General features: G+C 42.7%; 2 protein-coding genes across 4 annotated transcripts in view; one reads left to right on the top strand and one right to left on the bottom strand.

Moving 5' to 3' along the window:
• Nucleotides 1-319: 319 nt before the first annotated feature.
• tmem245 (transmembrane protein 245) lies at nt 320-14,237 on the top strand. Of its 3 annotated transcripts, none has more exons than XM_034609858.1 (18): nt 320-1,026; nt 3,741-3,858; nt 4,493-4,588; nt 5,084-5,191; nt 5,659-5,862; nt 5,970-6,139; nt 7,008-7,031; nt 9,607-9,711; nt 9,796-9,878; nt 9,964-10,054; nt 10,167-10,265; nt 10,357-10,485; nt 10,649-10,771; nt 11,610-11,755; nt 11,864-11,964; nt 12,066-12,240; nt 12,734-12,928; nt 13,018-14,237. In XM_034609858.1, the coding sequence occupies exons 1-18, from the start codon at nt 427-429 to the stop codon at nt 13,064-13,066; spliced, it is 2,616 nt and encodes an 871-aa protein (XP_034465749.1). In that variant the 5' UTR covers nt 320-426; the 3' UTR covers nt 13,067-14,237. The 3 variants fall into 3 exon arrangements, with proteins under 3 accessions (XP_034465749.1, XP_034465750.1, XP_034465751.1); XM_034609859.1 differs by having other exon boundaries at nt 5,084-5,192; nt 5,663-5,862; nt 13,018-13,897; XM_034609860.1 differs by lacking the exon at nt 7,008-7,031.
• A 4,305-nt stretch (nt 14,238-18,542) lies between these two features.
• The window catches only part of galnt1 (UDP-N-acetyl-alpha-D-galactosamine:polypeptide N-acetylgalactosaminyltransferase 1), a 40,624-nt gene continuing 38,098 nt past the window's right edge, over nt 18,543-21,068 (bottom strand). Inside the window, exon 14 of the mRNA XM_034609861.1 lies at nt 18,543-20,697. Within this exon, the coding sequence (XP_034465752.1) occupies nt 20,551-20,697 (147 nt within the window). The 3' untranslated portion in view covers nt 18,543-20,550. The remainder of the gene's footprint in view (nt 20,698-21,068) is intronic.

Below are 21,068 nucleotides of genomic sequence, written 5' to 3'. Positions count from 1 at the left end.
TACGGACACTTGGATGACGCCACAGGAGCACTATGGAGGCATTTTATGTTTTTGTCTGTAGTTTTTTTACATTTGAAAAACCATTTACTTGAATTGGATTGGATTTGGCTGCAACGCTGAAACTCCAAAAGTGTTTTATGGACTCAAACACTTTACCCACCCCTACAAAGTTGTGAGTAGATAATGAGTGAATTTTCATTTTTGGGTGAACTATCTCTTTAACAAATATAACAAAATCCTGTAGGAATAAAACAAAAGTAGAGACACTTCCGCTGCAGAGGTGACGTAGTTTCCTGTTTCTCCTGTTGAGGTCGGCCATGTTGTCTGCAGCTCGGTGTCCCTGCGGAACGTCAGTGCTACGTCACATGTTTTCCTCCCTCACGCGGCACGTCGCCCGGGCGGACCCACCGAGGCGAGGTTGGTAACATGGCAGACGAAGAGGAGTCAGCATCAGACCCAGCCGCCGTCTCTCCCCCGGAGAGCCCGCACCCCGGGCGGCCTCACTCTGTGTCTTTCTCCGACAGCTTCCAGCCAGCCGTCGGGATGGTGAGCCAGCTGCTGAGCCACCCGTCCTCCCTGAAGTTTGACAAGAACATCAAACAGGCCTTTTACAACACGGGGGCCATGATCTTCGTGGGCATCTGCTGCGGCGCCGCGGTGCTGGTCTACTTCATCCTGGAGGCCTTCCTCCGCCCGCTGCTCTGGGCCGTGCTCTGCGGCACCTTCCTCCACCCCTTCAAACACTCCCTGGCCCGGCTCGGCCGCTCCTGGCTCAACGGCCTGCAGGACAGCGGGACCCCCGTAGTGCTGGGCACCCTGTTGGTCCCAGTGTGGTGCGTGAACTACGGGGTGGAGGCGATGGGCCGGCTGGTGCTGCAGAGGCTCACGGTGCTGCTGGTGATCGGAGCCGGGGCGCCGCTGCTCTACTTCCTCTACCTTTTCTGGAGCGTCATCGGCATGCAGGTGATCCTCGGGCACGTGTGTGGGATCATCGGGGCCGTGCTGGACTGCTTCCACACAGTGTGGGTGAGTGACTGGACAGACACAAGTGGACAGAGACAAGTGGACAGACACAAGTGGACACACACAACTGGACAGACACAAGTGGACACACACACAAGTGAACAGACACAAGTGAACAGAGACAAGTGAACAGACACAAGTGAACAGACACAAGTAGACTGACACAAGTGGACAGACACAAGTGGACACACACAAGTGGACACACAAGTGAACAGACACAAGTGGACACACACAAGTGAACAGACACAAGTGAACAGAGACAAGTGAACAGACACAAGTGAACAGAGACAAGTAGACAGACACAAGTGGACAGACACAAGTGGACAGACACAAGTGGACAGACACAACTGGACAGACGCAAGTGAACAGACACAAGTGGACAGACACAACTGGACAGACACATCTGGACAGACCCAGTGAGGACAGTCTGTGTCAGGGTGGTGCTGCTGGCAGGGTGAGGTCAGCTCTGACTGAACCGCTGCTCAGGTTGGATCCAATGGTTCCAATCAACCTTATCATCTGTTTACACTGTGTCTGTGGGACAGGTGTTTGCAGAATCACACACACTGAGAAAAGTTGAAAAAGAAAAATTGCTAAGTTTTTCCAAATTAACTATCAGTTAATAATCATTATTTTTAACTTGAATAATCTTAATTTCATTTGTTTGCAATTTCCTGAGTTGGTAAATAATTTCTTTCGTCACTTTATGATCATCAAATTTATTTAAGTAAGACCATGTCCACTGCTTCCTGTAAACTTCACACACGTAAAACAAGAACTTAACTCTACAGCTAAAACAATTTCATTGACTGAAAATGAATCAGCAACAGGTTTGAGGAACAATTTATGTAACCGATTCCAGCCTATCTGGTTTGAACACCTGTTAAACTTAGAAAAATAATCACTACTATTCTCACTTTTACCTGACATATTATAGACCTAATGATTATTGGAGAGAATAATCTGTGGAAGTATTTTTAGTTTCCAACCAAACTCAAGTAATTAGTTATTTGTTAGTTGTAAATATTGTAATTTTTGTTGATGTGTTCAGTTACACGTGGCATCTATTGCACTCCTGTCTGTCCTGGGAGAGGATCCCTCATGTGTCTCTCTCAGGTCTCTCTGTTTTCTGTTAATATGTTTATTTTAGTTCTCTTGTTGAGGGTAGGACACAGCACCTTGTTAAACCCTATGAGACAAATGTGATTTGTGAATATGGGCTATACAAATAGAATTGAAAAAATTGATTTGATTATTTGTTCATTAATATTTACTTTAAAACTTAGTCACAGTCTGGCCCAGCATGATCATATTATCATAATTCAACCCCATAAACACTGAACAATACTGTTGATCAAAAGCACTGCGGTTGACAGTTTTATCGTATTTCCTTTTTAAATCTCTAATATCAGCTTATTCATTTAAACTCAATGCAAAACGTTTTTCTTTTTGAGTTCATGCTTAAGTTTGTTGGGCAGCTTATCTAATATCCTGCTGTTTCAATGTTTGATCGATCAATATCTTATTATTCCAAAAACGTTGGTCTTGTTTAGACTAGATTCAAATGAAATGAAATGTTCCTCCTCAGACAGCCGGTCCTTTCTCTGAACGCAGAGGTGGCCTGACACAGGGCCCTTGTCTATTAATGGGAAGGAGGACATGATATTAAATTACACTGAAATATGTTTTTGTGTGGAGTGGAACAATCTAAGATCTTTGTTACCAATTGATTACACACTGGAGCGTCGTATTTCATGCTTTTACAACCCAGCAGCAGCCTATTGTTTACTGCAGCCTGTTGGTTAACAGAGGTCTGGAGAGCTCAGAGCATCGTTCAGCACTTCAGTGTTTTTAAATGTGCAGCAGGAACAGCAGCACACACACTTTAAACCTTGATACAGTTAAATGTATTGTTAATCTAGTTGACCTGTTGGCCGGTCGGTACGTTTGGAAGCAATATCGCAGTATTATGAGAACATTTTCCTGATATTGGTAGAAGAAGTAATGATGCAAAGTCACATTAAATTTAGAAAATTAAAAGAAAACTCTCCTTTTTAAACTTTGAGAATGTCTTATTAGTATCATGGTGTTGTCATTTTAAACCCAAACTCTGACGCTTTATGGCATAAAGCTTCTCAGAGGGAGTTTTGAATCCAGGTAGAAGTTTCAAAGTTTAAATTACCAGCAAATGATTCTACAATTTTACAGTTCAATAAATCAGGATTAATGTGTCTTATATTTTCAAACTATACAGCTTGTCCTGACTATAACTAGAGTAACACATTTGTGATTTACATGTGTTATAGTGTTATTGTGAGTTTGTTACATTTGTGAAGTAATCAGAGCTTTGTTTCAGAATCGCTACACCCCGATCTTCAACACAATGATTTGTATTCTTATTCATTATATTAGACAAAACTCTTCAGGATGATTCATTTGCAGTTCCTTGATTATTTGATACATTGGTTGTAAAATGCCAGAACATTGTTAAAAAAAATACTTTCTTGGACAAAACAAGCTCTAGCACATCTTTGAGAAAGATTCACAATAACTTAAAACAAATAAAAATGCTCTGTTCTGACATGAACGCTTGCCTTATGCTTAAAAATAACTTGTATCACCAACTATAGTTACATCTCAGAGTCTTGGAGTAATGGATTCTGAAAGCAACATTTCTGTACAACAACACACCATGATTGTCTGTTTTTATCTCCAAGGTTTGCACTGTGGTGTTTGGCTACTTGTCGACGGTTTGCTTCAAGTGGAGTCCTCGGACCGAGCACTACCTGAGGGTTCTGGCTCTTCCTGTCTGGTCCATCCTGCTCTTCTACATTGGTGAGTTTAGAGAAGAGAGGAAACCTGGAGAGCCTGCTCAGACGTGTTGGTTTTCATTTCACACTTTAATGCAAACTCTGTCTTTTTCCCCCCTGGGAAGATTACTTCAATATTTTTGCTTGCCTGAGGGCAGCAGTTCGCTCAGAGCAAGCTGCAGAGGAACAGTGTGTTCTTTCACATGTGAGCAGATGGTTTTTTTTCTAGCTGTGATAAGGAAGCTGTCTCTACAGGTCCACAAGTCCAACATACACAGCACAGGCAGAGTAACATAGTAAGATGAGGAAGTCTGGTATTTTTAGCACATACAAGGCGTGTCGAGAAGAAGTGTTGACCCCTGGGCATGAAATGTTAAAGGTGACTGGGAGCTATTGAGAAGACGTCGTGCTCAAGGAAAGAACAAGCACAGGACTGTTCGTTAAAATGATCGATACTATCTCAATAAAGTTTGTTTCTTACTTGAACCCACATTTTATGGCAAAAAGTGTTTCATCTGGTCCAATAAGACAAACCAGCAGATGTAAACGTTTGTACCAAAGTTATAACCAGTACTGTCAGTGAAACCTAATGCAGTTCAAGAACATCAAGTTTCTCCACAATACAGAGGAGACGTTCTCAACACGATTTCTGTTTTTAGTGTCTCTGACCGGCTCGTGGAGAGTGCCCATGTTTGTGGTGGTGGTCGTCATGCTCATCGTGGGCTCCCAAGAGAAACCACCTGTCCCTGGCAGAGGTGAGGATTTATAGACACACACACACAAACACACAACCACACACACATATACACACACACACACACACAAATAGCCATGCATTCAGGTAAATGTTTTTATTATGGAATAAAGAGTTGCTGGTTGGTTGGTTGAATTACATTTGGATAGAGTCATGCTAACTCTTTCCCTGTTTCCAGTCTTTATGCTAAGCTAACTGTCTGCTGGCTGTAATTTCATATTGACTCTACAGATATGAGAGTGGTGCCAGTCGTCTTATGCAAGTCTCAGCAAGAGCGCAAATATGCACATCTCTCAAAACTATTGCTTCAAAACACGAATGGGCGGAATAAGCATATAAATGACAGATCAACACCACAGGCTCCCCAGTCATCTGCTTCTTATCTCCACAGTAGAAAAGGGAACCTCCTGTAATGACAATGTTTATAATGTATTATCTCTTGCAGCCTCTTCCTGTGTGAGTTACTGTTGCTCTCCGTCTCTCTTCCTCTCCTCAGGTGAGCTGTCGGGTCAGGTCTTGTCATTTGCTGCTAACACCTTTTACATGGCGATCTCCTGTAGCAACCTTCAACCGAAAACTGAGCCCGGTGAAAACCCTGTCACAGGTAAGATCACTTCTGAATGTTTCTGTGTTGGAGCATTCAGACACAACGCAGTTCCGGAGATTTTAAATTTAAATGGGGACAGCAGTGTTTCCAAACTTCTCAGTTTTAGCTTCTCGAAAACTAGCCTGATATGGAGTAATAGTGGTGATAGATAAAGCAGAGTGGGAGAGTGTGTATATCACTTTAATGTACTGAAGTCACTGTAGAGCTTTACACAAGAAGTCAAATTAGTTAAATTTGAAAACAATGTATTCACTGTGTTATTTAGTGGAGAAACAGAATCTTTACTTATTCTCTACAGTCAACTTCTAGAACCTATTCCAGGAAATGCAGCTCAAAACACTTCTGCTTTGGTTTCACCATTAGTCTTGGTGGTTAACACCTAGTACAAATAACCAACATCCACCTCGTTGCTTAGTACTGTCTTTCTCTTGCTCTTATATGCCCCCCCTCTCATCTCACCCAAGACCATGTGCAATCTGTGGCCCCCCAGCCCGCCACCCCGGGGTTCCCTCGGGGCCCTCGTTCATTACCAGCTGGCCTCTTCCAGAGAGAGAGAAGCTCCCGCAAAGCCAGTGATATCTACTTTATTCTACTGGTCTGGGCCATAGTTCTGGTTCAGGTCTGGCTCAACCTCTGGATCCTAAAACTGCTGCCTATCCCTGTGGCTGGTAACACACACACACAATATATATATATATATATATATATACAAATACATTCTTTGACATGCTTCTGTGTAAATCATACTGAAGCTCGTGTTGCATTGATTCGGCAGTGTGGGTGCTGAAGAAGCTGGTCGTCCACTTCGGCCTCAAGAGCTTTGCAGAGCGGACTCTTGCCTCGTGGTGGAAGGTGGTGGAGAAGTTCGGACGTGAGCGAGAGGAGGCCCTGCTGCCCGGACCAGTCAAAGGCCTCGCCCAGTTCCTGCTCCGCATTGACACTAAGGTAATGCCTCAGACTGATCTACAGGTGGCGCAGGTGCAGCTGCTGCTCCTATTTCCTCCGTCTTTGATTTCACACGTCCTCTTAACGGCACACGGAGGGTACAGGTAACATTATCACCGGCCTCTTCAGTTCCCCTCAGCTCACGGTGCATTTTGGCATTTTTAGTTAATAGCTCTGGATTCCAGGGCCTCGACTTTGTTATTTCGACTCACTGCTCTCCTCAGCGTCATTTCTCTCAGCAGCAGCTTACAGCTGTTTCCACAGATAAAGCTCTGATAAACACACCATCACCACAGTGCAGACAGAAACAGTTTCTGAGAAGCTGGTGAACACCAGTATTAATCAACTTGAATGGCTCTCAGTAGAGGGCATTCCTCCTCCAAGGCCCAACTGTCTCTTTATTAAACCACATTTACAACCAAGAGATCCAAGATATCAGTCCACTAAATATACCAATTACTTTCCATCATGATCCATGAATTACTCCACTGGAAATCTGTGATGAGATATGTGTGGATCCGCCCCTTTTTCTGGGTCCACACTAAACAGATTTTTTTGTCAGCAACTCTGGACTTAACTAGAATTTGATCTTAGCGTGAGGCACAGCTCAGGTTCACACTGACTACATTTGTAGTCTTTGTTCTGACTGTCCTGGGATGTAGTTGTTTGTAATCACAGTGATTCTGTGTCCCACACTCCCTGTATGGTCAGTAGATACATCCCGCCTGCCACTCTCTTGATCCCTCACTGCCTGTGCCCAAACAGAAGTCGTGTTCTTGTTGCACGGGTACATGTGATGACTTACTGCACAGATCTTTCTGTTTTTTCCAATAATAATCTTCCCAATGTCTCTTTGTCTCCTCCCAAGCTCTGGCATTGGCTTAACAAGCAGGTAATGATTCTGAGGAGCAGCGTGTTGAGAGAAAGAGAGACTGACAGAAAGAGTGTTTGAAGTGAGAGACGGGGATAGAAAAAAAAAAAAATCCACTGCGTATCCAGTGTGAGTGGGTGTGTGTGAAGGCGTGAACACACCTTGTAGTAGCTTCGACTGGCGCTTTACCCATTCACTGTCATCAACCTCTCATCCTGTCTATATATCTGTGTTGCTTCCCCTGCTTCTTGCTTTTATTTGTTCAGGAAGCTACAGCCGGGGGGGGGAGGGGGGAGGGGGGACTGTTTGGTCCCTCTGCCCCGTCTGTACCTTCCATGCTTTAATCTAACTGGCTTGAGTGTATCTGAGCTGCATGTAGAGGAGGCTGATGTAGACCGAGCAGAGCAGATTGGGAGGAGAGGGCAGTGTTTCTGAAAATGCTGTGATGAAAAAGAATGATTTGAAGTCCTAGTTTTTAAATGGAGATGTAGAGGAACGCTGGTGTCCCAGAAAAACACCCTCGGAAAGATATGATTACACTTTTGGGACAAATCGATGGAAACCCCGTGCTAAAAAATTGGGCCAAGTTTTATCTTTAGGAGCTTCACTAATCTTTGTGGTCATGCCATCTGGGGCCCGAATTCAAATTCAGGTTATTTTATTGAGTCATGTGTGCAGGAAACAGCCTGGCACACAGTACAATGGAATTCTTAGTCTCTGAAACCTCCCAGCAACATCAGACATCACTAAAGACAAGACACAAGATATCAGTAACAGAATACCAGGCAGTGGAGGGGCATGAAAACTTTTTTACTCTCTCCATTGTTCATGGAAACATGGAGAGCCTGTTCAGCTGAACAGTGCGTGCAAAGAGTCTGTGCAAAGTCTCCGTTTCCAGGGACAAAGAATGAGCTTTAACGTTAAGGCAGAAATATATAAAAACATTTCTTAGAAGCAACAAATCCCCTGAAAAGACTAAAACCATCGTTTGTCCCACTATAAACCATTTTGTGTAACTGAACCCTGATATTGTTGTGTAAAACTATTAAAGACACATCCGGGGTTATGTGTTACTTTATAACCATGAACATAGGCTCTGTAGTTTATTTATTCTTTCGATCCATCTTTTGTCACAGTGTCAAGTGCTTGACAAAGAAGGACAAAACCTTAAAGACAACAAACAAAATACACAGTCATTACTGTTACTGATGAGGTGAGGGGTGGGGACAGTTCACCAGCGTATTTCAGGGCCAACATACAGAGAAACTAAAAACTGTGAGCTGCTTCTTAAACATTTACTCCAGTAGTGGGTTCGACAACATGAGTAAATTATTTATCATCACATTGGTTGGTTTAGGTCTTTTCAGTATATGAACCCAAAGAGAAATATAGACGAATGTCAGTCTGATGCTGAAAAGGTTCAGTTATATTTAGATTTTGAACTCGGGGTGGACGTGGTAGACACTTGTCATGATATGGTGTCATAGAAGAACCTCAGTGTTCCATGGCTGTGCGGTTAATTCAGGCATTTGACCTTCTCACATGTACAAGCTGACTGTTGTGGGTTCAGCACAATATTAAAGCAGCCACGAGCGGAAGTGCATTAACGTGACCTCAGGCTTCTATTCTATAGAATAAAATGATGTAGGTTTAGGGAACCGACAAAGGGGGACTCACAACGTGCACTGGTCAGTCTGTTCATGTGTCCTGGATTTCAGAGGAAAGTTAATAAATAGTTTGTTAATTTTATTTTGTCTTCCTCCCATTAATTAGTGATCTCTCATGTTGCATTAAACAGCGGTGATTGTAAGAACTTTTCCAAAGCAGACCCCTATTACTACTTAAATACTAATTCACCTGTTTAATTGTCTCCATTCAATTTTTCAATTAAAGTTCATGGGATGTTTCCATGTTTTTGCTCCTTTAATTGAAGTCAGTCAGTTTGTCCAGTATAATTGTTCTCAGTAAAGTAAAGCTACATTCCTACAGACGGTGAAACGAACTTCACTCATGAGATGACAGATTATTCTGAGCTTTAGGTTTGTGTCTCATCGTGCAGCTGCAGCTCAGTGGAACTTTTTACTGACACATCGCGTCACAAAACATCAGGGCCCAGTCTGATGAGAAGGAGTCGTCCACTAACAGAGTAACTCCAGTAACTTCGCCATCGATACAGTTTTGGAGCATCGAGAAACCTGAGTTGAGAATAACAGCGACTCAAAACAGAATATACACACAAAGATTCGTGGATGTTATCACAACACTTCCAAAATACAATACAGCAGCACACGGCCCGGGTGTTTCTCCGGCATGTTTCAGTGCTGATGTGCAGAGATGTGTGTGTGCAGAGATCCTGACTGTTGGTTCACTCAGTCAACTTCCCTCTTGTCCTCAGGGCTGAAGGGAGAAGCGTTTAGATCCAAAATGGCCTCTTCACATGGAAAAGGACGCAGGTTTCTCCATGTGCTCTGATCACTGTATGTTTTCAACTCCTTCAGAGCAGCACTGACTTTGCGTCTCCTCCACCACCTCTCTTCTTCTCCCCCCCCTTCTTCTTTCTCCCTGTGTTTGTGTCTCCTCCCTCCTCTCTGTGCAGATGATCGTGGGCCTGGAGCGATCTCTGGATAAAATCATCAGCATCTTCATCATCTTCCTCCTCGTCACAGGGACGCTGCTCATGGCTCTCCTGCTTACGGCTATGGTATTACTTTTGTTCTGAGGAATGACTTCACTGCATTCTGGGTGACATGATCCACGATGACCATGAAACTTTTTTTTTTCTCAGGTTCATCATGAGAGCGTTCACATCATCGACGTAACCGGTAACCTCATCAACGAGACTGTTTCCAACCATCCAGAATGGGCCAAGTAGGACTTTCTTCATATCTTTTTAACATTTGGATTCATGATTTCTCTCATGCTGATCATTTTTCTTTCCTCTGTTCTCCTGTAGTTGGCTTCCAGAGGCTCGTGTGGTCCACAAGGCTCTGAATTCAGCTGCTACTAACGTGCATCAACACGGGAGAGAGTGGATAACACAGAAGGTTAGAAGGATTATCACTGTTTTATCTCAATTTAGAAATGAAGAACATGTTAATAAAAATATGTTGAGAGCCAACTGTGCAATAACTCTTTGTTTTTTTTCCCTGTGTGCAGCTCCACAAGATGTTAGGAGACAAAGTGAACCACACAGCGGTGATCGAGAAACAGGTTTTGGAGCTTTGGGACCGATTGTACCACTCCTGGTTTGTGAAGGTACTATTCAGACGGTGGAGGTGTCGATGATGTCGAGAAGAAGAATCTTTAAATTCACTGGAGTAATGAAATATTCCCGAACACTTTCCAGAACGTGACCCAGTCTGGACGCCCGCGAGGTAATAAGATGATTCACAGACAGAACAGCTGGTTAATGGACCTGCTGGACTGGAAGGACGTTGCCTCGTTCCTGCAGGAAAATATTGAGACTCTGCTGTCGGTAAGTACGGCTGTGTTTTTACACTATCTTCTGTATGAGGCAGAGGATTTGCATGGACATTTGAATAAACTTTTGCAAAGGGCTAAAGTCCAAGTGGCTGCTACAGTCTTTGTTTACATTTACATTTTTCCTGACGATGGCGTGTTGCCTTGTTGTTCCGTAGATCCTGGAGTCTCTGTGGGTGGTGATGAGCAGGAACGTTGGTCTCCTCATCTCCACGACAACCACCCTCTTCACCGTCTTGTTCCACAGCGGCACGGCCCTGCTAAACTTTGCCCTGAGTCTGGTATGAAACACTGACTGCTGTAGACTATTCAAATTTTCATTGGTTCACTGGGAACATTTCCATGCTCATCCCTGTTTACCTGGTGCATTGACACCAGTGAAACCAGAAGTTCCAGTTGGAGGTAAACTGTTCACATTAGCTGTATCTTTAGAGGTGTTGCAGAAGAACAGCAGGTTATTACATGTACATGTTTTCAGCTTTTTACAGACAGCCTTTTAATATATGTACAAAAAATACAACAACATACTTCATCACTGCTGGTCCTGATATGTGACATGTCCTCTAATCTGCAGATGACTGTCTTGATTAATTGTTTAGTCTGTGAAATGTTAAAAATAGCATTCAAAATGTGTCAGATCCCAATATGAGGTTTTCAGTTTGCTCTCTATCGGTTAAAAACTCTGAGATATTCAATATGCTGCCATAATTGACAAAGAAGAAGCAGCAACTGGAGTGACCTGGTTAGCATGCGTACCACTTAGGTGTACACACGTCGAGTAGCAGGTCGCTGGTTCGAATCCCAGCCAGTGGACCGTTTTCCGTCTCCCCTTCACTATCTCTGTCAAAAAGTCAAAAATGCCCCAACAAATATATTCAGTAGAAAAGTGGAACCAGAAAATTGCTGTCATTTAATTTGAAGAATAACTGAAATGAATGATCAATTTTCAAAATTGGATACTGATAAATCTTCTTAATCTCCTCAACTCCTTGCGACTCTAATATCCATTTTCTGCATTTTGCTTGCAGTCTACTAACCTTCAGTAACCTTTTATTCTTATTTCTTTTTGCCTGTGTGTTCTACTGCGTCATGTTTGTGTTGTTCCCTGTGTGTATGCAGGTGATCTTCCTCACCACTCTCTTCTACCTGCTGAGCTCCAGTGGTGAATATTACAAACCAGTCAAATGGGTGATCAGCCTGACCCCTCTCTCCCAGCCCGGACCCTCCTCTAATATCATTGGCCAGTCTGTGGAAGAGGCCATCAGGTAGTCACATGCACACAATCATCTTAAGTGTTGTTTGGCAAACGATACAGAATCTATAAATATATCTCCAGCATTATGTTTGACCTGTGCCGTGTGTTTGTGTTGAAGAGGGGTGTTTGATGCCTCCCTGAAAATGGCCGGCTTCTACGGCCTCTACACTTGGCTCACTCACACCATCTTTGGCATCAACATTGTCTTTATTCCTTCTGGTGAGTCAGCTTGTTCATTGTTTGCACCATATGTCCTCCTGTTAAGCCGCAAGCCAACTATTCCCCCCCCCCTCTCTGAATCCCTCTCTCCCGGCCTGAAGCCCTGGCCGCCACCCTGGGTGCGGTGCCGTTCCTGGGGACGTACTGGGCAGCGGTGCCGGCGGTGTGCGACCTGTGGCTGGTGCAGGGCGAAGGCGTCAAGGCCGTGCTGATGCTGATCTGCCATCTGCTCCCCACATATTTTGTAGATACAGCAATCTACTCTGATATCTCCGGGTATGTGTGTGTGTGTGTGTGTGTGTGTGTGTGTGTGTGTGACACCGTTGTTACCAGCTCGTGTTAGTGTTATTTGAGCCTCCACTTAAAGCATTGCAACATTTAGCCGACAAAGTTCAGCATCCCTGAACTGTTGTTACATCAAAGCCCAGTATCCTGACACAGCTAAAAGAGGAAACTCTATTAGTGAAATCCATAAACAGGGTCTCCATTTTCCTCAGCCACTTTCATACACTGCGTGCTTGTGGAGACGCACCTCATGAAAACCACAAAGGCCTGATAATACTTACACTCAGCTCGGGGGTTAAGACTTCTTACAACGTAAACTCTGAAGGAACCACTTCACAGCCAGTGTGGACACTAGGAATGATCACAGAGACATTTATTAATCTACACACGACCTGTCACTATTAAGTTCAGATGAATTAGAAAACAAATCTGAATCAAACCTTTAATGAGCCGTTTACACCATTTCTTTTCCTCCGCGTCTCAGGGGTGGACATCCGTATCTGACAGGTCTGGCGGTGGCAGGTGGAGCGTACTATCTGGGTCTGGAGGGCGCCATCATCGGGCCCATCCTCCTCTGCATCCTGGTGGTGGCCGCCAACATCTACAGCGCCATGTTGATGAGCCCCAGCTCTGCGGTGACCACGCCGCTGCAGGGGTCCTGGCCTCTGCACCCCATCAGGTAAACACAGCACCTGAAATACCTGAGACACACAAAGAGAGCTGATTAGATCTTCATGCTGTCACTGTCCTCTCGCTTGTAACTTTCAGGACGTTCAATGAATCCACGCCATCCATCCTGAAGGTGACCCGTGAGTGAGACTAAGAAGGCGTGTCCCTGTGGAACGCTCCCGATTGGCTGATTCCTCAGGGGGAAGTGCTGCCCCACCCTGAAGCTCTTCCCTAAGCTGCCCGGCTCTACAGGCGTCAGCCCCGACTAAAGAAGAGATGGCAGTGTAGTGGTTGATCTCCCATGATGTCGTCTGCTCATCAGACCAGTCTCTGTGTGAGCCTCTCATTTAATACCCTTAAATAACAAATGTGAGCGTACGCCTGATCCCAAACATGGACCAACGAATGGTGGAGATGATGCTGATGCAAATCACTTCATCTTCAGGAATTAGTGCCTAAATTTATTTCCTAATATTGAGAAATGGCGTAAAATTTCATGTGGTTTATGAATTTGAAGATGATCTATTGTATCTTCGAGGCCCCTGATTCCACTGTGTGTGGCCGGTTCTGTTTGAAGCTGCAGCGCGGGGTCGTGCAGCTTCTGTTCTCCCTACCTCTGTCCTCATGGAGGTTCAAGTAGAGTTTGTAGGGAAGGCGGGTTATGAACCCTTCTCACCACAGCGAGTTGATGAGTGTTTGATGTCTGAGTGGAAGAAGCTGTGAGTCTGCAGCACTCACTCAAACTCTGCTTTAACAAACACTCCTAGACCAGGCTTTGTTACACTGTTAAAAGTTTCTGGATGTTTAAAACATCGCACATGTTACGGCGTAGTTCCTCTAACGGTTACAGGTTTAGACTGATGACGTTTTCCTCAGCGGTTCAGGTCAGACGACCGAAGTTCAGTAATTTATTCCAAGCTTAAGGTTGCGTTTTTTTTAGACTTATACATACATACATCAGAGTATTAGGGCCATGTTAAAGAGTCGTAATATTAGGGGAAAAGTCGTAGTTGAGAGATGACTCATAATATTAATAATAATATTACCAGAATAATTTCATAAAATTACGAGAAAAAAAGAAAGTTCGAAATTTTTTCATCATGAAAAGACTTTCTTTTTTTTTATGAAATAAGCAGTTTCACTTCCTCTGGATCCAAAATCTTAAAACAATTTTAAAGTGAGACTATGAAACATCTTTGAGTTTCTTGCAGATTAACTCTCAGTTGACCAAACATTTCCTCCTTAATAAATAACTGTATTCTCGTAAAATTGCGAATTTATTCCCGGAAACATTTAAACTTTATTCTGTAAATCTCAGATTTTTGTTTCAATGTGGCCCTAACACTTTTTCACCCACTCAGCTGATCAGTCAGTATAGAAGGATGTTTACACTCTGAGGACGTTGATGTTTGAGAGTTTTCTTCAGCACTTTTTAACGTTTGCTATGACTGTGACTTATATACCCATCACATGATTTCATCAGTAGTTCAAACCTCCCACACCTCAGAAAGGGTTACTCACTTCTCCTCTCCTCCTGTTCTCGTCCACCTCACACGTCACCTGTAGTCAGAGGTCTGATGTGAGAGGAGAAGGTGACGTAGTTTACATCACTTGAAGCTTTATTAAACGAATGTAATGTGACACATGGATCATTCATGGCTAGTGTTATTTACCCGACAGGTGGTGATGTGGTTCTATCAACGGTTTCATACTGTAGTTTTCATTTGGTGCTTTTGCTGTGATTTATAATTACTGGATATGCAATGACCCAATAAACACTTTCAATTGATCTGCAGTGGCTTTGTAGCATTTAATACTTATTTTCATTCTTTTTTTATTCATTTATTAAGTGTTTAGTAAAAAGTTTAGTAAATGTTGAAAAAGGCTCATTTCAATTTCTTAGGAGACATTTAAAAAAAAAATCAAACATCTAAGATATTGAATCTACAGTGATATATTAAGTTTTTTCTCAAGTAAAAATTTATTTGATTTTATCAATTAAAATATTTAGTTTGTAGAGCTATAACAGATAATCAAAGATGCCAATACATTATTTTATTGATCAATTCATTGACTTTACTTTTCAGCTCTCAACTAAAAAAGGATTTATCTTTTGGGTTCGGGGGAGGAAACTATTTACCTCTTGCCTTTTTTCATCGTCATGGTTGCAACATCAGTGAGTTCATGCAAACACTAAACGGGTTCAACTGGAGATTTGAGAGTTTGCACAATATCATAAAGGGAAAAACAAAGCAAGGAAAAAAATCATGCAAACGTTGACTCTGGTTGTTTTTTTCCCACCAAACTAATAAAAGTTTATCTGTGATCATTGCATCAGTTCTGCCTGAAGGAAAGAAAAGGAAATGGTTGAATTTGATTATCAACCCCTACAGAGAAACAGCTTAGCGGCCTGTATGAGCAGCTCGTAGGAGGGATAATGTTGAACTGTGTGAATGTGAATCAGGCTGCAAACTGAGAAAGGTCTTCGTTTCCCTGCATGAATGAAAGTCACAGGCTCCCACTGTGTTTGTGTGAGCTGAGTCAGATGGTGTCGTCTGTTCCGTGAAGACTTTACAGATTGTCAATGTGTCAGCGAGGCTCTGGACAGATGGACAGAATAAACATCAGATCCATGGAAATCCACTGTGAGACTCCTGCTGCTGGAACCAGGCATCCTGTTTCCTCTTCAGTCAGCGAACACACAGCCACCCACCACAGGAAGGAAAAGATGTAAATAAATAGCTAATTAAACAAAAGAAAAGAAAATGAAATAAAGTTGAATATAATTAGCAGGTTAAGACAATCACGATAAATCATATAAATCACCTATTAGATGATTTTTTTTTTAATTAAATAAAACATTTATTGGAAAATGTCAATAGATTTAAAGCCCCCGAGGCCATAGGGCAGACTGTTCCAGTATGTTACTGATATAAAGTCTAAAACGTCTGTGTTGACATATATTAGTTTTCTTCACCCTAGAATGGGCCTTTATATTTACATCTGGAGCAGGTATTTGTACTTTTTAAAGAAGGCCAAAAAATATAATCGTCTGACCTAAAACTGTGGTTTTCCAATGACTTTACACACTGATACAATCTGTTAAAAAAAAGCAAAGGAGATTTTATTTTTAGAACTGCTTTAAATTCAAAGTGACAATTCACAGGAAAAGACAAAGAGGAAATGGAAAACAAAATAACTTATAACCTGTTTTAATCCCACATTACACACGTGCATCACATTCACAGAAGAAAAGGATGTTTTGTTTCATCATAATTACGATTTACATCTGATAATAAAATCAGGATCTTGTTAGTATGAGAGAACAGCAGCACAATTAATTTTCTAAAAAATATAAACAAATATAACCTAAAAAGTTAATTTATCCTTTTTTTTTCTTAACACAAGTGAAGACTAGTCAGTTCCAGACCAAGGAGGACAGGAAGAAGCGCGACAGCACCTCTGCCTCCCATGCAGTGATGATTAATAATTACCATAAACTAACAAGATCTTTTTCATGTAATAATGAGACATTAGGTCACAATTATGAGAAATGGACGTCATACTTACAGGAGGAGGGCGGCAGAGTTTAAGGTGTTTGCACCACATGGAGGCTGAAGGTCAAATGAGCAGTGTGGTTTCTAAAAGTACAGATCAGTGTAACAGAGGAACCAGTCTGACAGATAAGTATTAAATGAATTATGTTAAAGTAAACCTTTTCTCAAAACTGTAATAAATCAATAAATTACTTTGGTTATTTATTGGATTAAACTAATAAAATCCCATTTTTGTCTTTGTCTCACACTATAATATTGTCAATATTAGATGATAGATAATCAGCTAAAACTCATCAGATAAAGTAACTGAGTATTCTTATAATCTATATATGACAGAATATACAATTTATTCCCTCAGTCTTTAAGAGAAAATGTGTTTAGAGAAACAACAAAAGGCCGCTTCCAACAAATCAAAGAGGAGTTTAAATTAATGAGATAGTTCCTTGTCTAGCAAATTAAAAATATGAAGTTGATTCCACAGATAAGATCATTAAGACAGTAAAACAAATCAATTTGATGGACACATTTATGAGTTGATGAATTCACTGTGTTCCTCTGAACACGCTTCAGTATTCTGTCTCTTCTCCGAGTTTCCCCTCGGGGCCGCGGCCCGATTGGGCTTTGATCCATTTCTTCCTATCAAAGGCTCCACATGGTTCTTGTGAAGTCTGCAGCACATAAACCAGAGTGAAGTCTTCCTGAAATCACACAGCTTTAAATCTCCTTAACGGCAGTCATTCATTCCACTCGGAGGGAGGCATCTCCTTGAAGGAGACTTTCTCTGAATCCACACGGCAGATTCATCTTCACCCAGGACCAGAGAGAGGAAGACGATGAGGTTCACACTCTGCAGATTTACATCCCATCATCTCAGCAACACAACATGGAGAGTCTGATACATCTTCTGTTTTTGTCTCATTTCAGCTGGAATCACTGGTCGTCTGCAACAAGAAGCTGTGTTAGTATAAAACCTCACTTGCTGGACAGGAGACGCTTTCAGAAAACAAATACTTCAAAATGTAACATCACAGAATCTGCATGCAAAGCACTGTTTTTCTAATGTGTCCTCCTGATGGCTCTCGTCGGGCCTAATCCCGGCAAATGAATAATTCAACAGATCAAGCGGAGGAGTTGGAATAATCCACTCTCCACAGAACACGTAGTCATTCCGCCGCCGCCGCCCCGACTCCGTTACCTTCACACTGCTCCGAGTGAAGGATTAAAGAGGCAGAGCACAGTTTCCCCACAGGACTCATCTGGTTTGTGCTCAGACTCACCTCCGCTGCTGTGATGTGATTCTCACTGAGGAGATAAAACAGGTTCATCTTCTTTTCCCCCTCAACATGCAGCTCTGGTCACAGCTCAGGATCCGGACACCTACTCATCAGCCGTGTCAATGTATATACTGATATTAGATTATCAAATTTACACTATCAGTGTCAGTGTATGTCAACTTAAAATATCCTGTTGAGTAAATATAACATTTATCTAAATTAAGGAAAATAAATCCACTTACTCATTTGGTTCTACAACTTTTGATCATCAACAGAAAAGGTTTGAGTCATTGTGATGGAATTGTTTCTGATCAATCTTTACATTATTCACACTTTTTACTCTTCTTCTCCGTGTCGGCATTGGTCAGTTAATTTTTGACCTTGGAAACAGCAGCTGACAGAAAATACAGTTTCACTTCAGTAGGTTGATTTCTTAGAGATTCAAGGACCATGATGGACAATGTTCAGGCAGCTGATATCTAGGAGTGTGTGCACAGATCTAGTGAATTTAAATGTGGTTTCACTCTTAGTGCTGTTTTCAAAAGTCAAGAAACAAACATCAACCTCATATTCAACAATACACCGGTTATGAAAGAAAGAGTATTAGCAGAATTGAGTTGATATTGTAATACAAAACTAAAGAGTAAATTAAAGTGAAACTGAACTAAACATTTTGTTAAACAGACTCATGTCCCTGCAGCAGAGGGACGTTCAGGGACCTGTGTTTGTTTCTGTGTGTTTTATCAACATGTGAACAGACAAAGGCAGAAATCAACATGCTCCTCGTATCGTACTGTAAACTTTTTCACCTTTATTTTCTACATTTGGATCAGCTCAGTGTGGAAGCCTGGACATGTCAGTCAGCTGCAAACCCCCCCCCCCCATCCCGACCCCTGAAAATCAGAACATCTGATACACCCCCCCCCGGTGTCACAATCAGAAACCGTTCACATCTTCACTCGCTTTGACATGAAAGAAAAAAAGGAAATCTGTCGACACCCTCCTCACGGCCGTGTCCACAACAAAGATGAACCAGTGACGTGTCCGGCGTGTAAACTCTTCCTCCACTGGAGGAAGCTGAAATGGTTAAAACCTTTATGAAGTCACCTCCTGCTCTGACTCACAGGAGCGATACAGACAGAAGTTTAAAGAAAACATGATGCACTGATGAAACTGTGGAGCCTGTTTGGCTCCTCACAGAGATATGAACAGTGGAATACTGCGGGTGAGCTTGTAAAGAGAGATATGTAGTTATGGATTAAGATATGTCATCTGCTGCTGCTGCTGTGCTCTTTGTGATCCACAGTTTAACACTTTCACTCCGTTCGGCTCTCTACAATGTTAGTCTGTCCCTGATTAAGTTTTAGCGACGTCTGTTGATACTCTCGCTGCGTCCCAGGCTTCATTTCCTACTGTAGATATGTCCTCAGGAGAGAACCGAGGCTCGGCTCTGTGAAGCAAGCTTTTTGTACGACAGAAGCAGGAGTACGCTGATCTGCTGTCAGCCTATGCTACGGGCTCTTGGTCGTCCAACAGTGAGGACTTAGAGCGGCTTGTTCTGGAAAACAGGGAGCTGATGGACTGATTAGTTATGAAACCCGCACTGACGCAGTCATCCACACACTCCGCTGGAGGGAAGAAGCCCTTGGAGTGTAGTTTTTTTGTACAAGAGGTCATTGAGAAGAAGATATGCCAAAATGGATTAAAGTTTCAGGCTAGTGAAGCCTTTTTTCCTATGTTTACTGTGTGTGTGTGTGTGAGACTATGTAGTGCCTTATGGGAGAGTTCCCTATGTTTCACACTACATTAGGCAGTGAACATCAGTTACATATGCAGAGTCCTGTGTGTATGTGCCTGGTAGCTCTATGTTCAACACTGTTAAAGACAACCGAGACGGACAGACAGACTAGGGTTACTGCTCTGTGACTCTCACAGGACTGTAGAAACAGACAAAGCCATGTAAAAACGGGACATAGAAATCTCAAGATATCACAAACATCTTTTTTCCTATATCACTAGATCTCTGCAGGTGGCAGACGTAGTGTTCGTCCTCCTGGTTTTTTTTTTTTCGTTTTCCTTTTTTAAATTTGCAGTTCCTTGGAAAATTCCTCAGCGAGGAGGCGTCAGTCTTTAGGATGAAATGCCGAGGAGTAACACCAGAGGGAGACATACACTGCTGCAGGTCTGTAGGAGGGGCTCTGACACGTGCACACGGACAGTCTCACACATACACACGCACGCTCACGTCCTCATGCACTCTTCTTCATATGAGTTCACCAGAGTTCATTTTCAAAAATCCAATACAAAATTAAATTAAAAAAAGAAAAGAAAAGTAATGAACCAGGAATTCAGGAATTCTCAAAGCATACATTCATCTCAGAGAACACACACCTGTGCAGGCAGACACACATCTAAGTGCATACACTCGCTCATAAGAGGCAGTCAGTAAACCTTAAGTGATGAGTTGAGGGGTGGACTGCTGTGTCCAGGGAAGCTGTGAGTGCAGAGCCTCGACTCCACCAGGCAGTCTCATATTGAGTCTCTCTGGTTAAAATCTCTTTTGAAAAAAATCAACAAAATAAAAAACGTAAAAGGAGTCTTTCCTCTCTTCCCCGTTTTGGAGGAGGGTCGAACACACTCCTCCCTCTGATCTCTGGCAGAGGTAGTACCATCTAATCCGTCCTCCTCCCCTCCAGCGTCCCCTCGTGGGAAGTCTTTCCTCTACCGGTGCCCACGCTTTAATAAACACGTCCATTCCCCTCGTCGCTTACTCTGGGCTGCTGTGTGTTGTGTGTTTGTGGTCAGAAGACCTCTGGTAGTGTGACGTTGCGGAGCAGCCACTGTTGGGAGCGTGTGTGTGTGCAGTCTTTGACGCTGGGCACCTGGCTGTCCTCCTCGCTGGCCTTGTCCAGACACTGGTTACTGTTGACGTGGATCAGAGTCAGCTTCTGCACAGCAGGAAACACAGAACACGTGTGTGAGAGGGGAAGCACATCACATAAGCATGTTTAGAAATCTACAATCTAAAAAGCACAGCTATACACAAGGATCTTAGTCTTATTTTCTATCATAATTCCCATGGATTTTTTTTCCCCGGCTGTGTTTTTTGACACCATTTCGTTTTGGCTCTCAGTGTGAGACGTGCTGTGGTTGGGCTGGGTAATGTGTCACCGAGAATATATTACCCTCTAAGTGAAGACGATAAATACTGACTGAACTGACAGCTGGTCTGAAATATGTGTTGTCATAAAGTTTGTGTACTGGGAATACACAGGGCTCATTATAGTCAGTTAACAACAGGGAAGCCATTAGTATTCCT

This window comes from Hippoglossus hippoglossus, chromosome 16, assembly GCF_009819705.1.
Source record: "Hippoglossus hippoglossus isolate fHipHip1 chromosome 16, fHipHip1.pri, whole genome shotgun sequence".
NCBI lineage: Eukaryota > Metazoa > Chordata > Actinopteri > Pleuronectiformes > Pleuronectidae > Hippoglossus > Hippoglossus hippoglossus.
This window is presented reverse-complemented; position numbering and strand designations above follow the sequence as displayed.